General features: G+C 46.8%; 1 protein-coding gene across 2 annotated transcripts in view; it reads right to left on the bottom strand.

Moving 5' to 3' along the window:
- The window catches only part of dok6 (docking protein 6), a 115,230-nt gene that overhangs the window by 57,910 nt on the left and 34,894 nt on the right, over window positions 1-22,426 (bottom strand). For both annotated transcript variants that reach the window (XM_055881499.1, XM_055881498.1), the window contains exon 3: window positions 8,130-8,244. In XM_055881499.1, coding sequence (XP_055737474.1) covers window positions 8,130-8,244 — 115 coding nt within the window. The remainder of the gene's footprint in view (window positions 1-8,129; window positions 8,245-22,426) is intronic.

Genomic DNA, 22,426 nt, shown 5'->3' with positions numbered 1-22,426 from the left:
AAATGTTACACTGAAAACTCAACACTAGTTAACACTGGACAACTTGCTGTGTGCTATGAAAGGGACATAATTGCAGGCTTCAATAGACATTTCAACAACCTTTAAGAATTCTGAAGAACCGTAAATGCCACATCAAAAACACGACACTTAACTCAAAGTTTTTTTTATGCGACAACAGTTCTCCAAGGATCCTTAAGAGCTGAGGAAGAACCACTTAAGAACCTTCATTTTTTTTCAGTGTACAACTGGGTAGTTTATCTGAGAGGGAAAATGCAGGTTTTGAAAGGTAAAGGGTCTGTTCCCTAGACTGACCATGCCTGAGGTTGTGGCGTTGTTCATCCGCACACGCACGCACGCACGCACACGCACACACGCACACACACACACACACACACACACACACACACACACACACACACACACACACACACACACACACACACACACACACACACACACACACACTGATAAATCTCTGTACTTAAGAGCCTCTCTTGGTCCATTTCCTCCCTTGCTGAGCCTGTGTCCTCTGAGTGTGTCTGAAGTCTAAACTCACACACTGTAAGAGCTGCCGAGTGGAAAATCACATAAACAAACACTTTATCCGAGAGGCAGCCTGGACAACACACAGGGAGAGAGAGGGAGAGGGAGCGGTAGCAAAATGAGAGGCAGGGGAGAGGTAAGAGAAATAGAGAGAGAGAGAATGAGAGAGAATGAGACAGCGAGAGAGAGAGAGAATGAGTGAGAGAGAGAGAGAGAGAATGAGCGAGAGAGAGAGAGAGAGAGAGAGAGAGAGAGAGAGAGAGAGGGAGGAAGGGTGGAAGAGATAAGAGAGCTAGACATCAGTAAAAAAAAACTATCAGTGAGAAGGAGCAAGAGGGAGTGAGAGAGAAAAGAGGCTGACACTGGCACAGTACCACAGAGAGAGCACAGGAAGTGAAGGACACTGGGAGGGCAGCTTCCTGCATGGGGTGGACATGGGAGAGAAATAGAGAAAGTGTGTGTATGCACATAAGCGTGTGTGTGTGTGTGTGTGTGTGTGTGTGTGTGTGTGTGTGTGTGTGTGTGTGTGTGTGTGTGCCTTAAGGCTGGCCGACATGGCCAAAATATCATACCATATTTGTGAAGGTATTTGACAGTATTTTATTTTGTATTTTTTTTAATAAAAGTTGCAAATATGCTTCATAAGTAGTGCATGACTTTAGCGTGGTAACAAATACCTTCTAAGTGGTTTTAATGGGGCTTTCTCTCTTTTAATTGTTTTATACTGTTCAATCAAAAATAATTTATGTAATAATTACTACTTTTATGTATATATTTACATTTATGTAGTAATGATGCATACATTTATGCATCATTACTACATAAAACATTTGTTTTGTCTTTGTATGTCTCTATTTTGTGAAAAATGTACAGTTTTCTTTATCAGAATAGTTACTCTCCTCTATAACTACGTTTCCATCCAATAGCGACAGATTTTTATGCAATTATTCTAAAATCTGCATAAAAACAATATGCCTACTTTCCCACCAGAGATGCGCTTCCATCAAATGGACTTGCTTCTTGTAACGGTCCTGGCCTGTTTTATGTTGTTTTTGTATGTGTTTTTGGTCAGGGCGTGTGTTTTGGGTGGGCAGTCTATGTTTTGTATTTCTAGGTTGGTTTTTGTGTTCGGCCTGGTATGATTCTCAATTAGAGACAGGTGTGTATCGTTTGTCTCTAATTGAGAGTCATACTAAGGCAGCCAGGGTTTCACTGGGGTTTTGTGGGTGTTTGTTCCTGTGTCCACACATGGACGGTTGAAGGTTAGTCACGTTTGTTGTTTTGTAGTTTTGTAGTGTCTTGTTTTGCTGTTTTCATTAAAAGATGGCCTATTTCCCTCAATCCGCATCTTGGTCCTATCCATGCTCCTCCTCGTTTGAGGAGGAGAACAACATTGACTGCCTTTACAGAAACACCCACCACAACAGGACCAAGCGGATTGAGGAGAGAGAAAAGGAACTAAAGCAATGGAGAGAAGAGGAATGGAGTTGGGAACAAATATTCAACGGAGAAGGACCCTGGGCTAAGGTTGGTGTGAATCGCCGCTCGCGGGAGGTGAAGAAGGCAGCCACAGCCCAGGAGCGCTGGTATGAGGAGGCAGCACATAGGAGAGGCTGGAAGCCCGAGAGGCTCACCCAAAAATTTCTTGGGGGGGGGGGGGGGGCTAAAGGGGAGTGTGGTGAAGCCGGGTTGGATACCTGAGCCAACTCCCCGGGCTTGCCGTGGAGTAAGAGGGCGTCCTACTGGTCAGACACCGTGTTATGCGGTAAAGCGCACGGTGTCCCCAGTACGCGTGCTTAGCCCAGTGCGGGCTATTCCACCTTGCCGCACTGGGAGGGCTAGGTTGGGCATCGAGCCGAGTGCCATGAAGCCGGCCCAACGTATCTGGTCTCCAGTACGTCTCCTCGGGCCGGCGTACATGGCACCAGCCTTACAGGTGGTGTCCCCGGTTCGCCTGCATAGACCAGTGCGGGCTATTCCACCTCGCCGCACTGGCAGGGCTACGGGGACCATTCAACCTGGTAAGGTTGGGGAGGCTCGGTGCTCAAGAGCACGTGTCCTCCTTCACGGTCCGGTATATCCGGCGCCACCTTCCCACCCCAGCTCAGTACCACCAGTGCCTACACCACGCACCAGGCTTCCAGTGCATCTCCAGAGCCCTGTTCCTCTTCCACGCACTCTCCCTATGGTGCGTGTCTCCAGCCCGGTACCTCCAGTTCCGGTACCACGCACCAGGCCTAGAGTGCGCCACGAGAGTCCAGTGTGCCCAGTTCCTGTTCCCCGCACTCGCCCTGAGGTGCGTGCCCTCAGCCCGGTACCTCCAGTTCCGGTACCACGCACCAGGCCTATAGTGCGTCTCAGTCAGCCAGAGCCGTCCGGCCATGACCAGCCAGAGCCGTCCGGCCATGACCAGCCAGAGCCGTCCTGCCATGACCAGCCAGAGCCGTCCTGCCATGACCAGCCAGAGCCGTCCTGCCATGACCAGCCAGAGCCGTCCTGCCATGACCAGCCAGAGCCGTCCTGCCATGACCAGCCAGAGCCGTCCTGCCATGACCAGCCAGAGCCGTCCTGCCATGACCAGCCAGAGCCGTCCTGCCATGACCAGCCAGAGCCGTCCTGCCATGACCTGCCAGAGCCGTCCTGCCATGACCTGCCAGAGCCGTCCTGCCATGACCTGCCAGAGCCGTCCTGCCATGACCTGCCAGAGCCGTCCTGCCATGACCTGCCAGAGCCGTCCTGCCATGACCTGCCAGAGCCGTCCTGCCATGACCTGCCAGAGCCGTCCTGCCATGACCTGCCAGAGCCGTCCTGCCATGACCTGCCAGAGCCGTCCTGCCATGACCTGCCAGAGCCGTCCAGCCAGGACCAGCCAGGACCTGCCGGAGCCCCTCAGCCCGGACCTGCCGGAGCCCCTCAGCCCGGACCTGCCGGAGCCCCTCAGCCCGGACCTGCCGGAGCCCCTCAGCCCGGACCTGCCGGAGCCCCTCAGCCCGGACCTGCCGGAGCCCCTCAGCCAGGACCTGCCGGAGCCCCTCAGCCAGGACCTGCCGGAGCCCCTCAGCCAGGACCTGCCGGAGCCCCTCAGCCAGGACCTGCCGGAGCCCCTCAGCCAGGATCTGCCGGAGCCCCTCAGCCAGGACCTGCCGGAGCCCCTCAGCCAGGACCTGCCGGAGCCCCTCAGCCAGGACCTGCCGGAGCCCCTCAGCCAGGACCTGCCGGAGCCCCTCAGCCAGGACCTGCCGCCCCTTATCCCGGTGCTGCCCCTTATCCCGGTGCTGCCCCTTCATTTAGGTGGTGTTAGTGGGAGGGTGGTCATTGGGAGGGGGATAAAGAAGCGGGGATTGATTATGGTGGGGTGGGGACCTCGCCCTCAGCCTGAGCCACCACCGTGGTCAACTGCCCACCCAGACCCTCCCCTGGACTTTGTGCTGGTGCGCCCGGCATTCGCACCTTGAGGGGGGGGGGTTCTGTAACGGTCCTGACCTGTTTTATGTTGTTTTTGTATGTGTTTTTGGTCAGGGCGTGTGTTTTGGGTGGGCAGTCTATGTTTTGTATTTCTAGGTTGGTTTTTGTGTTCGGCCTGGTATGATTCTCAATTAGAGACAGGTGTGTATCGTTTGTCTCTAATTGAGAGTCATACTAAGGCAGCCAGGGTTTCACTGGGGTTTTGTGGGTGTTTGTTCCTGTGTCCACACATGGACGGTTGAAGGTTAGTCACGTTTGTTGTTTTGTAGTGTCTTGTTTTGCTGTTTTCATTAAAAGATGGCCTATTTCCCTCAATCCGCATCTTGGTCCTATCCATGCTCCTCCTCGTTTGAGGAGGAGAACAACATTGACTGCCTTTACACTTCTGATGAAAGGTTGTACGTGATGACGTAGCTGCACGTCAAAATACCTTTTGTGGTTCAATTCCCATGTACCGAATAAAAAGTGAAATGGGTTTCCATCGCATTTTCTACTCTGCTGAGTGTTTTCCCACAGAAAAGGTTGTGTTATATAGCGAGTGTGCCCACTTTGGTGTTGACACGTGCGCTCTAGCCAACAGCGCGGGTATAGCCTACATCAGTGGTTCCCAACCTTTCTCGGTTACTGTACCACCAACTGAATTCTGCTCTGCCTGGAGTACCCTTCAAGTACCCCCTGTGGATAGGCCAAGTCCCCCCAGGGTCCTAGTAACCCTTGCATACATTATGAGATTTTTATAGACAAAAGAGCAAGATTATTTTTATTTGTCACCGGAAAAAGACTGTCACGTTGGTATAAAGGGTCGGGAGACAGGCGCAGGAATGCGTAATAGGGGTTTTATTTACACCCAAATTATGGCGTGCCATGTAAAGGTACGGGGACGAAGACCAAACAAACAGTATACAAACACAGGGTTGAAATCCAAAGAAAAGTGCGAGGAGTGTCACACCCTGACCTGACCAACATAGAGAATAAAAAATCTCTCTATGGTCAGGGTGTGACTAGGGTGGGTTATCTAGGTTATTGTATGTCTGTTGGCCTGGTATGGTTCCCAATCAGAGGCAGCTGTTTATCGTTGTCTCTGATTGGGGATCATATATAGGCAGCCATTTCCCCACTGTTTTTTTGTGGGATCTTGTTTTGAGTTAGTGCATGTGCACCTCTGATGTTACGGTTTGTTTGTTTCCTTTTTGTTTTGAAAGTTTCACCTAAATAAAGATGTGGAACTCAGAGCATGCTGCGCCTTGGTCCGTTTCTCCACACGACCGTGACAAGGAGTACCTCGAATAAATACACACGTGCACAATGATTAACACAATGATTAACACAATGAGGTGCACACACGGAACGAGACCCGTAATCATCTGCGCAATGCACAATGACACGAAAGCCAAAACACAGAGCACAGGTACTTATACACACCAACGGACATAGTAACAATAATCGACAGCCCAATGGAAACCAAAGGGCACATACATACAAGTACTAATCAGTGGGAATAGGGGACGGGTGTGAGTAACGAAAGTTCCGGAGGGATCCGTGACAAAGACCCTCAGTGTTTATTGGAAAGGAGCATCAAGCTCATCAGTGTGCACTTTCACCACCATGTGAAGTTCTTATATCTTATTTCATTTGTAGCCTAATAAACGGCATGGTTTCCAGAGTTGGTGGAGTCGTAGTTGGAGGAGTCGTAGTTGGAGTCGTAGTTGGAGGAGTCGTAGTTGGAGGAGTCGTAGTTGGTGGAGTCGTAGTTGGAGGAGTCGTAGTTGGAGGAGTCGTAGTTGGAGGAGTCGTAGTTGGTGGAGTCGTAGTTGGAGGAGTCGTAGTTGGTGGAGTCGTAGTTGGAGGAGTCGTAGTTGGAGGAGTCGTAGTTGGAGGAGTCGTAGTTGGAGGAGTCGTAGTTGGTGGAGTCGTAGTTGGAGGAGTCGTAGTTGGTGGAGTCGTAGTTGGAGGAGTCGTAGTTGGAGGAGTCGTAGTTGGAGGAGTCGTAGTTGGTGGAGTCGTAGTTGGAGGAGTCGTAGTTGGAGGAGTCGTAGTTGGTGGAGTCGTAGTTGGAGGAGTCGTAGTTGGAGGAGTCGTAGTTGGAGGAGTCGTAGTTGGTGGAGTCGTAGTTGGAGGAGTCGTATTTGGAGGAGTCGTAGTTGGAGGAGTCGTAGTTGGTGGAGTCGTAGTTGGAGGAGTCGTAGTTGGAGGAGTCGTAGTTGGTGGAGTCGTAGTTGGTGGAGTCGTAGTTGGAGGAGTCGTAGTTGGAGGAGTCGTAGTTGGAGGAGTCGTAGTTGGAGGAGTCGTAGTTGGTGGACCACACAACATCGGGTGACTCCAACTTTACTTCCATATGAATGGTTATTATATCAATATTTACACATTAGCGTTTACACCAACATTTCTAGCATAATTAATTTTACAGACACAAAAAGATCCCAGCTTGTCCAGCATATTTAGTTTCAGCACTCAGTTATTACATTTAATAAACCAAACATTGATATACTGATATGTAAGGTAAAGTAAAAATCCAAACTGGTCCGTATATACTAATATGCGGTTCACCGCCCAGCCCTAGTGTGCATGTGTGTGATTGAGTGCAGGAAGTGAAGGACCATGTGTTGGACACGGGGGACACATCCCTCCATATGGCAAGGGACTCCAGGAAGAGGGAGGGAGGGGTCAGCAGTGTAAGCTTTGTATGAGCTTTGTGTGTTTGTTTGTGTGTGTGTGTGTGTTTGCTTGTGTGGGAGAGAGATAGATACAGAGAGAGAGAGAGAAAGACACAGAGAGCGAGAGAGAGAGAGAGGAGGGAGAAAGAGAGCGAGAGAGAGAGGATAGAGAGAGACATAGAGAGTGGAGATAGAGTTCACTGCACCCCATAAAGCACATAATCTATCCCCTGAGATCCACTGCTACAGCTCACATCAGCACATCAGCACACACACACGACACTCACACACACACACACTAAAATCACTTGCAACTTGTCTACAGCAGATCACTGTCCTTGTTTGTTTGTGTATGTTTCTTCCACCCAGTGCCCAATTAACTACTGTTTACTTCTCTGTTTGTGACATTACAGGAGAGGAGAGAAGAAGAAAGATAAGAGAAAGGGAGAGGAGACGAGTGGAGAGGATAGGATAGTAGAGGAGAGGAGAGGAAAGAAGAGGAAGGAGAGGAGATGAGCTAATATCTCTGCAGGACAACCTCTCTCTCTCTCTCTCTCTCTCTCTCTCTCTCTCTCTCTCTCTCTCTCTCTCTCTCTCTCACTCTCTCTCTCACTCTCTCTCCCTCTCTCTCTCTCTTCTCTCTCTCTCTCTCTCTCTCTCTCGCCTCTCCTTCTCTCTCTCTCTCTCTCTCTCTCTCTCTCTCTCTCTATCTTCTCTCTCTCTCTCTCTCTCTCTGTCTCTCTCTCTCTCTCTCTCTCTCCTCTCTCATCTCTCTCTCTCTCTCTCTCTCTCTCTCTCCTCTCCCTCCTCTCGTCTCTCTCTCTCTCTCTCTCTCCTCACTCTCTCTCTCTCTCTCTCTCTCTCTCTCTCCCTCCCCATCCTGTTATCACTATGAATCCAATATCCATCCGCCTTTATCTCTCCGTGTTTCTCTTTAGTTCTCTATGAAGACTCTTAACACTATTAACTCAGCCAGTCCCTGCAGCAGAATTCATTACAACCTATCAGATCACAGCATTCTGCTCTACCAGGACCCAGAGGATGCAACCATATATATATACAATACCCAAGTACCCCTCCACACAAACCCACCCTTCTTAGCTAATACAGTACAGAATCACATGCCTGGCGCTTGGAGCACCTTCAGCACTCAATTCTCTCTCTCTCTCTCTCTCTCTCTCTCTCTCTCTCTCTCTCTCTCTCTCTCTCTCTCCTCTCTCTCTCTCTCTCTCCTCCTCTCTCTCTCTCTCTCTCTCTCTCTCTCTCTCTCCTCTCACTCTCTCTCTCTCTCTCTCTCTCCTCCACTCTCTCTCTCTCCTCTCTCTCTCTCTCTCTCTCTCTCTCTCTCTCACTCTCTCTCTCTCTCCTCTCTCCTCTCTCCTTTCCTTTCTCCCTCTTTCTCCCCTGTACTCTTCATCCCTCCATGCTTCCCTCCCTCCCTCCGTTCCCCAGCGTTGCATTGCTTACCTGACTCACAGGCAAATGTCTTGGAAGTCTCGTCGTAGAAGATGATTGCCATTGCGTGTTTCTTGGTCTCCCGGGGCATCCGTGTAATGTTCTTGATATTGTGAAGCTCCGTGATCTAAGACAAACAGAACAACAAAACATTAGCCATATCAACAAGACGACAGCTGAGGGGACAAGCCACGGGAACACCGTCTAGTAATGTTAGCTTTTCTTGTTTTTCTTGTTTGAAAAAGTTGTTGAGATAAATTGGTTGTTCGACTTGCTCCCTTAACTGATAATTGTTCATCTTAAATTACTATTGGTGATGTTCTGTACATGCAGAATTGTATTTATTTACACAATATTCATATTTCATAAACTCTGTTGAAAGGAGCTATATGAATGCAATTCATTACCACTACTATCGTTTTATTTAGGGAAATCAATGGAAATTGTGTGAAGAAAACCATTTATATTGTGTAATGGATTATAACAAGCTTGTCATATACATTATGGATCAACTCAGTCTCCTAAATAACAGTTTGGATTTCCATTGGTCTGGCTCTAACTAAAAAAACAACAAGAGCAATTGGTGAAACTGCTTCACTTTGCACACGGCCACTAAAGATCCAATCAATACTCAGGAGCAGAATCAAAAGCTCCTAAATCATGTTAACTCTGGGAGTTAACAGTCATTTAATTGAATATCTTGTGCATTTATAGGACTGTTTTCTTCAACAATCCTCTCTGTTCGCTGCTGGACAGATAAGAGCCATTACATTATTGTAGAGCACTCGCTCAGAGCCAACCGTGGGCACAATGCCAGCCTGATGGGAATGTATTACGTGGGCTCACTGCCCGTATACTGTAGTAAAATGTGTGTGTGTGTGTGCGTGCGAGTGTTCATCCCTGCGTGCGTGTTTCCTATATAGTAAAAACCTGACTGTTAGAGCTCAGAGCCACGAGCCATGCTAACATGCCACATGCAGAATAAAGATTTCTACGTTTGATTCGATTATTGCTAGGGAAATAAATTCAATTTTCCATGAACAGCATTTTCTGTTCAAGACTGTTGTGAAACTGCATCACAAGGCATTGTGATGATGAGGTTGTACAAAATGTATTGAATACCATTATCCTCAGTATTCATTATCCAGAAAATAGCATTGATACCATCTGTTTGCATCGCTGATGTGAGGAAGTGAATATGAAGTGAATATGGTTCATATCTTAACCCAGAAACATAATTATAACACGGAACTGGCAGCAAAAACCACATCAGCACTGGAGCTCTATATGCATAGCCAGTCTCCTCTCCTCCCCTTCCCTCCCTCCTCCCCTTCCCTCCCCTTCTCCCCTCTCCTCTCCTCTTTGATGATCTCCTCTTTCCTCCCAGAACATAGCCACAAAGTTGTTGTCAAGAATATAGCCCAAAGGCATAAACTCTCTAAAAGTTACTTCTATACAGTTTACTGCTTATTTATTTACAGTTTATGAACCAAACCATTGGTAGCATCATATGGCTGCAAATGCTTTTGTCAAAAGCTCATGACATAGAGGCAGCCAAAACAGTAAACAAGTGAGACAGGGAGTGGGTCCTGCTGAACTATTTTTTTGAATTATTCAGTTGCATACTCCGAGCCAATATTCACATAATAATAAGGAATTCCCCTTGACCACACACACAAATTGGGGAACACAAACGTTATTTCCCATTGACACCCAGTGTAAAAGAGCCAACTTTGTCATCGTTTTTTGTTATACAGAAATAACAAAACATGCTGAAAATCTGATGTGTTGTTTAATGTACATGTAGCTAGGTCAAAAATCCTGACCTATGGTTCACAATGCTCCCACGTAGGGAAATAGAGCCTGCGAAAATAGCCGTGCGGCTTCAGCCTATTCGGCATGAGAGAGTGGAAAACTGTGGGGAGCCGGTATCCAAGTAGGCTACACATACAGTACAGTCAAAAGTTAGGACACACCTACTCGGTCAAGGGTTTTTCCTTTTTTTAAAAACTATTTTCTACATTGTAGAATAATAGTGAAGACATCAAAACTATGGAATAACACATATGGAATCATGTAGTAACCAAAAAAGTGTTAAACAAATCAAAATATATTGTATATTTTAGATTATTCAAAGTAGTCACCCTTTGCCTTGATGACAGCTTTGCAGACGCTTGTTATTCTCTCAACCAGCTTCATGGGGAATGCTTTTTCCAACAGTCTTGAAGTAGTTCCCACATATGCTGAGCACTTGTTGGCTGCTTTTCCTTCACTCTGCGGTCCAACTCATCCCAAACCATCTCAATTGGGTTGAGGTTGGGTGATTGTGGAGGCCAGGTCAACTGATGCAGCACTATCACTCTCATTGGTCAAATAGCCCTTACACAGCCTGGAGGTGTGTTTTGGGTAATTCTCCTGTTGAAAAACAAGATAGTACCACTAAGCGCAAACCAGATGGGATGGCGTATCGCTGCATAATGCTGTGGCAGCCATGTTGGTTAAGTGTGCGTTGAATTCTAAATAAATCACTGACAGTGTCACCAGCAAAGCATCCCCACACCTCCTCCTCCATGCTTCACGGTGGGAACCACACATGCGGAGATCATCCGTTCACCTACTCTGCGTCTCACAAAGACACGGCGGTTGGAACAAAAAATCTAAAGTTTGAACTCATCAATCCAAAGGACAGATTTCCACAGGTCTAATGTACATTGCTCGTGTTTCTTGGCCCAAGTAAGTCTCTTTTTCTTGTTGGTGTATTTTAGTAGTGGTTTCTTTGCAGCAATTCGACCATGAAGGCCTGATTCACGCAGTCTCCTCTGAACAGTTGATGTTGAGATGTGTCTGTTTTGTGGCTGCAATCTGAGGTGCAGTTAACTCTAATGAACTTACTCTCTGCAGCAGAGGTAACTCTGGGTCTTCCTTTCCTGTGGCGGTCCTCATGAGAGCCAGTTTCATCATTGCGCTTGATGTGTTTTCGCGACTGCACTTGAAGAAACTTTCAAAGTTCTTGACATTTTCCGGATTGACTGAGCTTCATGTCTTAAAGTTATGGCTTCTGAGTGGCACAGCGGTCTAAGGCACTGCATTGCAGTGCTAGAGACGTCACTACAGATCCTGGTTCGATTCTGGGCTGTTTCACAACCGACTGTGATTGGGAGTCCCATAGGGCGGCAAACAATTGGCCCAGCATCGTCCAGGTTAGGGCCGGAGTAGGCTGTCATTGGAAATAATAATTTGTCCTTAACTGACTTACCTAGTTAAACAAAGGTTACATTATTATTTAAATGTTTTTTTGTTTTTTTAAATGCCGGAATGTCATTGCTCTTTGCTTATTTGAGCTGTTCTTGCGATAAAATGGACTTGGTCTTTTAACAAATCTTCTGTATACCACCCCTACCTTGTCACAACACAACTGATTGGCTCAAAGAAAGAAATTCCACAAATGTACCAATTTAACACCTGTTAATTGAAATGTACTCCAGGTGACTACCTCATGAAGCTGGTTGAGAGAATGGCAAGAGTGTGCAAAGCTGTCATCAAGGCAAAGGGTGGCTACTTTGAAGATTCTCAAATATAAAATATATTTCGATTTGTTCAAAAAAAAATTGGTTACTACATGATTCCATATGTGTTATTTCATAGTTTTGATGTCTTCACTATTATTTTACAATGTAAAAAATAGTCAAAACAAAGAAAAACCCTGGAATGAGTAGGTGTGTCCAAACTTTTGACTGGTACTGTATCTATCTGTATGGAAAACATTAAATCACAGGTAAGACATTTCACTTGTTTAATATACTCAGTTTGTACTGAAACTCCATTCACTACTTGTAGCTGTAAAATCCGTTTGTTTGTGTTGTTGGGAAGCCTATAATATAAAACGTTCTACGTAGTGAGAACGCTCCGGAGCAAGCAATGTTGAAAAGTCATCTTTGTACTTTTCTTAAATCTAGTTTTGCAATTTATTAAAACAAGCAAACAAGAAAATTGCTTTGAAAAAGGTCATGTTTTTGCTGTGAGACAACAGGGTAACCTAGGTAACCACAGGTTGTTTTCCTGACAGGCGGGCATGGCCGCAACGTTCTATCTACGCAGCACCCTTCGAAACACAAAAGCAAATCCCCTGTTGTTGTTGTTGTTGTTTTTAAGTTTTCTCTGGAGCACTGTTCTGGAACCCCTCGGATGGAACCTTTCCTAATCTGTGTGGGGATTCTAGGGAAGCGTTTTCATGTGCACTGGGGAACACTGTGGGGAAGTATTATCAGGTGCACTGGTGCATGTGTTCTGTCATCACTCACTTTGCTGTGGGTAGCAGACATCTCTAGGAGAGGTTAACACTACACAGGCATTTCAATTTGATGGAATGATGTAGTAGAAAAAGTTACGTAGCTATTGCAAATCAGCATAGGCCTCTAGTCAGTCAACCCCTTGATGAGGTGGGGAAGTGACTGATAACTAATGATAGTGTATTAGACAGTGTGTCCTCTCATAATACAGCCACATATTAAAGAGCCCAGACACATCAAACACTGGTGTCCCAGCAAGTCCCTATCTGAGGCCACATCTCCTCCCCTCCCATCACTACAGCAGAGCCACTTAACTCACTTAACATCATCCTTGCCACTGATAATAAGGCCTAATTGGGGTATTTTCAAAGTGTTTAAGAAGCGGGGAGAGATATATTATATTCCAGATTATCCTCCTCAAAGGAAGAGAAAGACCCCGGAGGAACGAGATAAAGCATCCAAATGTGCCTTAATAGATTCCGAACAGCAATCTTTACCCCATGTGAAATTATTTAATGAAAGACAAATACAATTATTTTTGGGGGTCGGTTTGTGCGTAATACGATTTAACTGATTGATGTGTAATAAAATAAGTGCTTGGCGATATTGTCTGAGGGGAAATGGTGGTTGGGGCTTGTTATTGGGTAAACATTAAGGTTGTGGCTAAGTTGTGATGGGAGGTGGTGCCGTTAAAAGGGTCAACAGACTCAGACAAATTAATTTCTGTCTGGCCTTGTGCTGCGTCTAAAAACATATCTGTCTACTGAGTGTACCCTTCATATCAAGACAAACATTTTTGGAGACCCAATGAGGTGAATATATATATATATATATACAGTTGAAGTCGGAAGTTTACATACACTTAGGTTGGAGTCATTAAAACTCGTTTTTCAACCACTCCACAAATGTATTTTTAACAAACTATAGTTTTGGCAAGGCAGTTAGGACATCTACTTTGTGCATGACACAAGTAATTTTTCCAACAATTGTTTACAGACAGATTATTTCACTTATAATTCACTGTATCACAATTCCAGTGGGTCAGAAGTTTACATACACTAAGTTGACTGTGCCTTTAAACAGCTTGGGAAATTCCAGAAAATGATTTCATGGCTTTAGAAGCTTCTGATAGGCTAATTGTGCAGTGTATGCGTAACTGGCTGCAGGGAAGTCAGGCGCAGGAGAGCAGAATTGGGTAGCAAACAGAGCCCATTATTACGGCGAACAGACACACGGCACTAAGAACAATAAACAAATACGGGTTGACATAACCCGGAGCAAACCAGTCTGACGTACACATACACGTAACAACAAACAATTCCACACACAGACATGGGGGGAACAGAGGGTTAAATACTCGTCAAAGAATGAGGAAATGTAAACCAGGTGTGCGGGAAAACAAGACAAAACAAATGGAAAATGAAAAGTGGATCGGCGATGGCTAGAAGACCGGTGACGTTGACCGCCGAACGCCCCCCGAACAAGGAGAGGAACCGACTTCGGATGAAGCCGCGCGCCGACATCGGCCTAGAGGACGACCCGGAGGACGAGGTGCAGGGCGATCTGGAGGGAGATGGTGGAACTCCCGCAGCATTGAAGGGTCCAACACGCCCTCCCCCGGAACCCAGCATCTCTCCTCCGGACCGTACCCCTCCCACTCCACGAGGTACTGAAGGCCCCTCGCCTGACGCCTCGAATCCAGTATGGAGCGAACGGCGTACGCCGGGGCCCCCTCGATGTCCAGAGGGGGTGGAGGAACCTACCGCACCTCAGACTCCTGGAGTGGACCAGCCACCACCGGCCTGAGGAGAGACACATGGAACGAGGGGTGAATACGGTAGTCGGGGGGAGCTGTAACCTGTAACACACCTCGTTCAGTCTCCTCAGGACTTTGAACGGACCCACAAACCGGGGACCCAGCTTCCGGCAGGGCACGCGGAGGGGCAGGTTTCGGGTTGAGAGCCATACCCGGTCCCCCGCTACGAACCCCTGGGCCACACTGCGCTGACGGTCTGCGCTGGCTTTCTGGCGCAGCACGGTGCGCTGAAGGTGAACATGGGCAGCGTCCCATGTCTCCTCCGTGCGCCGGAACCAGTCATCCACCGCAGGAGCCTCGGTCTGACTCTGATGCCAAGGAGCCAGAACCGGCTGATACCCCTGTACGCACTGGAAGGGGGAGAGGTGGAGGAGTGGCGAAGCGAGTTCTGGGCCATCTCTGCCCAGGGCACGAACGCCGCCCACTCCCCCGGCCGGTCAATATGACCGGCCTGGCAATACGACCGCAGAAACCTACCCACATCCTGGTTAACTCTCTCCACCTGCCCATTACTCTCGGGGTGAAAACCCGAGGTAAGGCTGATCAAGACCCCTAGATGCTCCATGAACGCTCTCCAGACCCTCGACGTGAACTGGGGACCCCGGTCAGACACTATATCATCAGGCACCCCGTAGTGCCGGAAGACGTGAGTGAACAAGGCCTCCGCAGTCTGTAGGGCTGTTGAGAGACCGGGCAGAGGGAGGAGACGACAGGACTAAGAAAAATGGTCCACAACGACCAGGATCGTGGTGTTACCCTGTGAAGGAGGAAGATCGGTAAGGAAATCGACCGACAGGTGCGACCAAGGCCGTTGTGGAACGGGTAAGGGGTGTAGCTTACCTTTGGGCAGGTGCCTAGGAGCCTTACACTGGGCGCACACCGAGCAGGAGGAAACATAAACCCTCACGTTCTTAGCCAAAGTGGGTCACGAGTACTTCCCACTCAGACAGCACACCGTCCGACCGATGCCTGGAAGACCAGAGGAGGGTGACGTGTGGGCCCAATAGATCAGCCGGTCACGGACAGCAGACGAACGTACAGACGCCCAGCGGGACACTGGAGGGGAACGGGCTCTGCACGTAACGCCTGCTCAATGTCCACGTCCAGCTCCCACACTACCGGCGCCACCAGGCAGGAGCCATGGGCCGCTCCTCTGTGTCATACAGCCGGGACAGTGCATCTGCCTTCATGCTCTGGGAACCTAGTCTGTAAGAAAGGGTGAAAACAAAACGGGTGAAAAACATGGCCCACCTTGCCTGTCGAGGGTTCAGCCTCCTCGCTGCCCGGATGTACTCCAGATTGCGGTGGTCAGTCCAGATGAGAAAAGGGTGTTTAGCCCCCTCAAGCCAATGTCTCCACGCCTTCAAAGGCTTGACAACAGCCAACAGCTCCCAGTCGCCCACGTCGTAGTTTCGCTCCACTGGGCTGAGCTTCTTCGAGAAGAAGGCACAGGGGCGGAGCTTCGGTGGCGTACCCGAGCACGGCTCCTATCCCAGCCTCGGACGCGTCCACCTCCACTATGAACGCCAAAGAGGGATCCAGATGGGCCAGCACAGGTGCCGAGGTAAACAGAGCCCTCAGGTGACCAAAAGCCCTGTCCGCCTCAGCCGACCACTGCAAACGTACCGGGCCCCCCTTTATTTTTTTATATCACCTTTATTTAACCAAGGTAGGCTAGTTGAGAACAAGTTCTCATTTGCAACTGCGACCTGGCCAAGATAAAGCACAGCAATTTGACACATACAACACAGAGTTACACATGGAATAAACAAAACATACAGTCAATAATACAGTAGAAAAATAAGTCTATATACAATGTGAGCAAATGAGGTGAGATAAGGGAGGTAAAGGCAAAAACTATATATTTTTTAAATAATACAAAATTTAAAAAAAATAAAAAAATATAAAAAAAGGCCATGGTGGCGAGGTAAATACAATATAGCAAGTAAAACACTGGAATTGTAGATTTGCAGTGGAAGAATGTGCAAAGTAGAGATAGAAATAATGGGGTGCAAAGGAGCAAAATAAATACATAAATACAGTAGGGGAAGAGGTAGTTGTTTGGGCTAAATTATAGATAGGCTATGTACAGGTGCAGTAATCTGTGATCTGCTCTGACAGCTGGTGCTAAAAGCTAGTGAGGGAGATAAGTGTTTCCAGCTTCAGAGATTTTTGCAGTTCGTTCCAGTCATTGGCAGCAGAGAACTGGAAGGAAAGACGACCAAAGGAGGAATTGGCTTTGGGGGTGACCAGTGAGATATACCTGCTGGAGCACGTGCTACGGGTGGGTGCTGCTATGGTGACCAGTGAGCTGAGATAAGGCGGGGCTTTATCTAGCAGAGAATTGTAGATAACCTGTAGCCAGTGGGTTTGGCGACGAGTATGAAGCGAGGGCCAACCAACGAGAACGTAAATGTCGCAATGGTGGGTAGTGTATGGGGCTTTGGTGACAAAACGGATGGCACTGTGATAGACTGCATCCAGTTTGTTGAGTAGAGTGTTGGAGGCTACTTTATAGATGACATCACCGAAGTCGAGGATCGGTAGGATGGTCATTCTTTTTTTTTGTTGCATTTTCCAATTAAGAACATTCAAGACAAAAGTGAAAAGATATTAGACAACAATAGGACAAAGTGGCAGTAACAGACGAGCGTAACAAAGAACAAATAGAACAAATTATAATTATATATACAAACATACAATAAAAAAAAAAAATTATGAGACATTGGATCATATTGGATCACCTGGCGTAGGCTACATATTATACATTACGTGTGAAACATTATATAAGGATTATATAGAGATTCAATCAATGTGATGTGGGGGAGATTTTCCATATAGTCAATAAAAGGTTAGGATGGTCAGTTTTACGAGGGTATGTTTGGCAGCATGAGTGAAGGATGCTTTGTTGCGATATATAGGAAGCCGATTCTAGATTTCATTTTGGATCAGAGATGCTTTATGTGAGTCTGGAAGGAGAGTTTACAGTCTAAACCAGACACCTAGGTATTTGTAGTTGTCCACGTATTCTAGGTCAGAGCCGTCCAGAGTAGTGATGCTGGACGGGCGAGCAGGTGCGTGCAGTGATCGGTTGAATAGCATGCATTTAGTTTTACTTGCATTTAAGAGCAGTTGGAGGCCACGGAAGGAGAGTTGTATGGCATTGAAGTTCATCTGGAGGTTAGTTAACACAGTGTCCAAAGAGGGGCCGGAAGTATACAGAATGGTGTTGTCTGTGTAGAGGTGTATCAGAGAATCACCAGCAGCAAGAGCAACATCATTGATGTATACAGAGAAGAGAGTCAGCCCGAGGATTGAACCCTGTGGCACCCCCATAGAGACTCCCGTGCCTAGCACCACGGGAAACACAGGAGAGTCAATGAGGAAGAGACTGATTCTCTCCTTGTGACCCACCTGCGTCACCATGCCCAGAGGAGTGGTGGCCTCCCTAATCAACCCTGACCCTAATGGTCGACTGTCTAAGGCGGGAACTGGGAAGGGCATAGCCACTGGAACAATGGGGATCCCTAAGCTATGGGCGAATGATCTGTCTATAAATTTCCCAGCCGCGCCTGAATCGACGAGCGCCTTATGCTGGGAATCCGGGGAAAACTCAGGAAAAGTAACATACAAAAACATGTGTGCAACAGAGGGCTCTTGGTGAGAATGGTGCCGGCTTACCTGGGGTGAAGCCAGAGTGCCCTGCCTGCTGCCTCGACCCCCAGAGAAACGAACCCAGCACCAACCGGCAGTGTGAGCTCTGCGGCCACAGGTGGTGCACAAGAAGGAACCTCCTCCAGTCTCCCTGAGCGCAGCACCTCCCAGCTCCATGGGCATCGGAGCGGTGGTGCTGGGGGATGGAACCGACAGACCCCGATCTAAACGTCCACGGGTAGCCAGCAGGTTATCCAGCCGAATGGACAGGTCCACCAGCTGGTCGAAGGTGAGGGTGGTGTCCCTGCAGGCCAACTCCCGACGGACGTCCTCGCGCAAACTGCAGCGATAGTCGTCGATCAGGGCCCTGTCGTTCCATCCCGCGCCGGCGGCCAGGGTCCAAAAGTCCATCGCGAACTCCTGCGCGCTCCTCGTCCCCTGCCTCAGGTGGAAGAGCCGTTCACCCGCTCAGCCGCTCTACCCTCGGGCGGGTGGTCGAAGACTGCCCGGAAGCGGCGGTTGAAATCCTTGAAGTGGTCCAGCGCCGCATCTCCTTCTCCCCACACGGCGTTAGCCCACTCCAGGGCTTTCCCCGAGAGGCACGAGACGAGGGCGGACACCTTCTCACGACCTGAGGGAGCCGGGTGGACGGTCGCCAGATAAAAATCCAGCTGCAGCAAGAAACCCTGGTAGCGTGCGGCCGTCCCAACGTATTCCCTGGGAAGTGCGAGACGAATCCCACTGGAACCGGGTGTGGAGGGGGTGAGTAGCAGAGACCCCTGTTGTGCTGGTGGGGGCGCTGGAGGGACTCTCTGTCTCTCCCAGCGGTCCATTGTCTGGATGACGCGGGCCATGGCAGCGCCGAGATGGTGAATCAACGCAGTGTGCTCCCGGACGCGCTCCTCGACTCCACTACTAGAGGTACCTGCTCCTGCTGACTCCATACTCGGGTGTGGAATTCTGTAGTGTATGCGTAACTGGCTGCAGGGAAGTCAGGCGCAGGAGAGCAGAATTGGGTAGCAAACGGAGCCCTTTATTACGGCAAACAGACACACGGCACTAAGAACAATAAACAAATACGGGTTGACATAACCCGGCGCAAACCAGTCTGATGTGCACATACACGTAACAACAAACAATTCCACACACAGACATGGGGGGGAACAGAGGGTTAAAACTAGACAAAACAAATGGAAAATTAAAAGTGAATCGGCGATGGCTGGAAGACCGGTGACGTCGACTGCCGAACGCCGCCAGAACAAGGAGAGGAACTGACTTCGGTGGAAGTCGTGACAAATTGACATCATTTGAGTCAATTGGAGGTGTACCTGTGGATGTATTTCAAGGCCTACCTTCAAACTCAGTCCCTCTTTGCTTGACATCATGGGAAAAATCTAAAGAAATCAGCCTAGACTTCTGAAAAAAATTGTAGACCTCCACAAGTCTGGTTCATCCTTTGGAGCAATTTCCAAATACCTGAAGGTACCACGTTCATCTGTACAAACAATAGTACGAAAGTATAAACCACCAAAAAAAGCCAGACTACGGTTTGCAACTGGACATGGGGACAAAGATCGTACTTTTTGGAGACATGTTCTCTGGTCTGATGAAACAAAAATAGAACTGTTTGGCCATAATGACCATCGTTATATTTTGAAGAAAAAGGAGGAGACTTGCAAGCTGAAGAACACCATCCCAAACATCATGTTGTGGGGGTGCTTTGCTGCAGGAGGGACTGGTGCACTTCACAAAATAGATGGTATCATGAGGTATGTGGAAAAGTATGTGGATATATTGAAGCAACATCTCAAGACATCAGTCAGGAAGATAAAGCTCGGTTGCAAATGGGTCTTCCAAATGAACAATGACCCCAAGCATACTTCCAAAGTTATGGCAAAATGACTTCAGGACAACAAAGTCAAGGTATTGGAGTGGCCATCACAAAGCCCTGACCTCAATCCCGTAGAAAATGTGTGGGTAGAACTAAAAAAGCGTGTGCGAACAAGGAGGCCTACAAACCTGATTCAGTTACACCAGCTCTGTCAGGAATGGGCCAAAATTCACCCAACTTATTGTGGGAAGCTTGTGGAAGGCTACCTGAAACATTTGACCCAAGTTAACCTCTTTAGGATAGGTGGGACGGTAGCGTCCCACTTGGCCAAAATCCAGAAAAATGTAGCGCTCCAAATTAAAATATATTACTATAAAAATCAAACCTTCATTAAATCACACATGTAAGAAACCAAATTAAAGCTACACTCGTTGTGAATCCAGCCAACGTGTCAGATTTCAAAAAGGCTTTTCGGTGAAGGCATAAAATGCTATTATCTGATGATAGCACAACAGTAAACAAAGAGAGTGTAGTATATTTCAACCCTGCAGGCACAACACAAAACGCAGAAATAAAATATAAATCATCCCTTACCTTTGACGTGCTTCTTTTGATGGCACTCCAATATGTCCCATAAACATCACAAATGGTCCTTTTGTTCAATTAATTCCGTCCATTTATATCCAAAATGTTCATTTATTTGGCGCGTTTGATCCATAAAAAAACAGCTTCCAATTTGCGAAACGTCACTACAAAATATCTCAATAGTTACGTGTAAACTTTGCCAAAACATTTCAAACTACTTTTGTAATACAACTGTAGGTATTTTTAAACGTTAATAATCGATCAAATTGAAGACGGGACTATGTGTGTTCAATACAGGAAGACAACAAACTGACGCTACTTTTCTAGTCATGCGCCTCTCTCAAAAAGTACACTTCAAGTGACACTCATTCAAGATGGCCGTACTTCTTCATTACACAAATGAATAACCTCAACCAATTTCCAAAGACTGGTGACATCCAGTGGAAGTGGTAGGAACTGTAAACAAGTCACTTAGAAATCTAGTATCCCAATGAAAGCTCATTGAACAGACAGTGACCTCAAAAAAAAAAGATCTGTATGGTTTGTCCTCGGGGTTTCGCCTGCTACATAAGTTCTGTTATACTCACAGACATGATCCAAACAGTTTTAGAAACTTCTGAGTGTTTTCTATCCAGATCTACTAATAATATGCATTTCTTATATTCTGGGGATGAGTAGAAGGAAGTTGAAATTGGGCACGCTATTTATCCAAAAGTGAAAATGCTGCCCCCTATCCTAGAGAAGTTAAACAATTTAAAGGCAATGCTACCAAATACTAATTGAGTGTATGCAAACTTCTGACCCACTGAGAATGTGATGAAAGAAATAAAAGCTTAAATAAATCCTTCTCTCTACTATTATTCTGACATTTCACATTCTTAAAACTTCTTCAGGCTGCAGGGTGAATATTGAAAAAACTGGAAAATATGTGCACATTTTCAAACGGCCTCTTAAGAATTTTTTTATTTTACAATATGCATATATTTACTACTGTTGGATAGATAACAGTCTATAGTTTCTAAAAAGGTTAGAATTATTTCTCTAAGTCGAACAGAACTATTTTTACAGCCATTTTCCCAGCCGAATTGAGATTTCCAAAATGCGATGTGTCTCTTTAAGACCTTGTCTATACAAGGTCATGACACTTAGGACCGTAGAAACACGTCATACGCCTTCATCTGGATGTAATGCGGAAGTGAGACTTGAAAGCAGTCGAATATCTCGTCCATGGACTGAATACCACACCTTCTTGTGAGACCTGCGCAGTTAAAAAAAAAATCCGGGCGCGAGGCAGAATTTAGACTCGGCTCCTGGAAGAAGCTCGATAACGGTGAATATGATCTCTTGCTACGATATTATTTGATACATGTCACAAAATCATCCTAAAGTATGTTTTTTCAATATACTTTAATTATATTATTGCAATTTATTCTGGACTTTAGACGTGATGTTTTGGAAGAATTTTTTGAAGACAGAAAGATTAGCGCCGCACAGCCGTGGTGCTTGCTAACCAAAGAGAGAAATATTTCGTTCTGGAACCCAACTAAAGACTGTACTGGACATTGGACCCCGTTACAACATTCTGATGGAAGATCAACAAAGATAAGGACCCAATTTGGGATGCTTTTTCATATATCTGTCGAACTGTTCTATGCTAACTGTGCTAACTGTGCTAGGCTAGCGCTTGACTAGAATCAATGCTGCCTTATGCTAGCTTATGTTGTTAGCTAATATAACGATATATTGTGTTTGCTGTAAAACACTTAAAAAATCGGAAATATTGGCTCTATTCACACGATATCTGTCTTTCATTAGCTATCCACCATATGTTTTTCTGAAATGTTTTATGAGGTGTAATTAGTAGTTGACGTTGGTGTCTGTATTTTCTCTGGCTACTCCCGTCTGATTTCAGACTGTAGCATTTATGGTAGCATCAATGTAAAACTGATTTATAGCTAAAATATGCACATTTTATGAACAAAACATAGATTTATTGTGTAACATGTTATATGACTGTCATCTGAGGTAGTTTTTTCTGGGTTCTTTAGGTTGGTTTTAGGTTATTTCGGTTGGCTTGTGCATGCTACTTGAATCATAATTCATACATCATAATCATAATCATACGTGTCTGTCC

The sequence above is a fragment of the Salvelinus fontinalis genome, chromosome 25 (assembly GCF_029448725.1).
Source record: "Salvelinus fontinalis isolate EN_2023a chromosome 25, ASM2944872v1, whole genome shotgun sequence".
Classification (NCBI taxonomy): domain Eukaryota; kingdom Metazoa; phylum Chordata; class Actinopteri; order Salmoniformes; family Salmonidae; genus Salvelinus; species Salvelinus fontinalis.
Note: the sequence above shows the minus strand (reverse complement) of the source record. Positions and strands in the feature narration are given on the sequence as shown.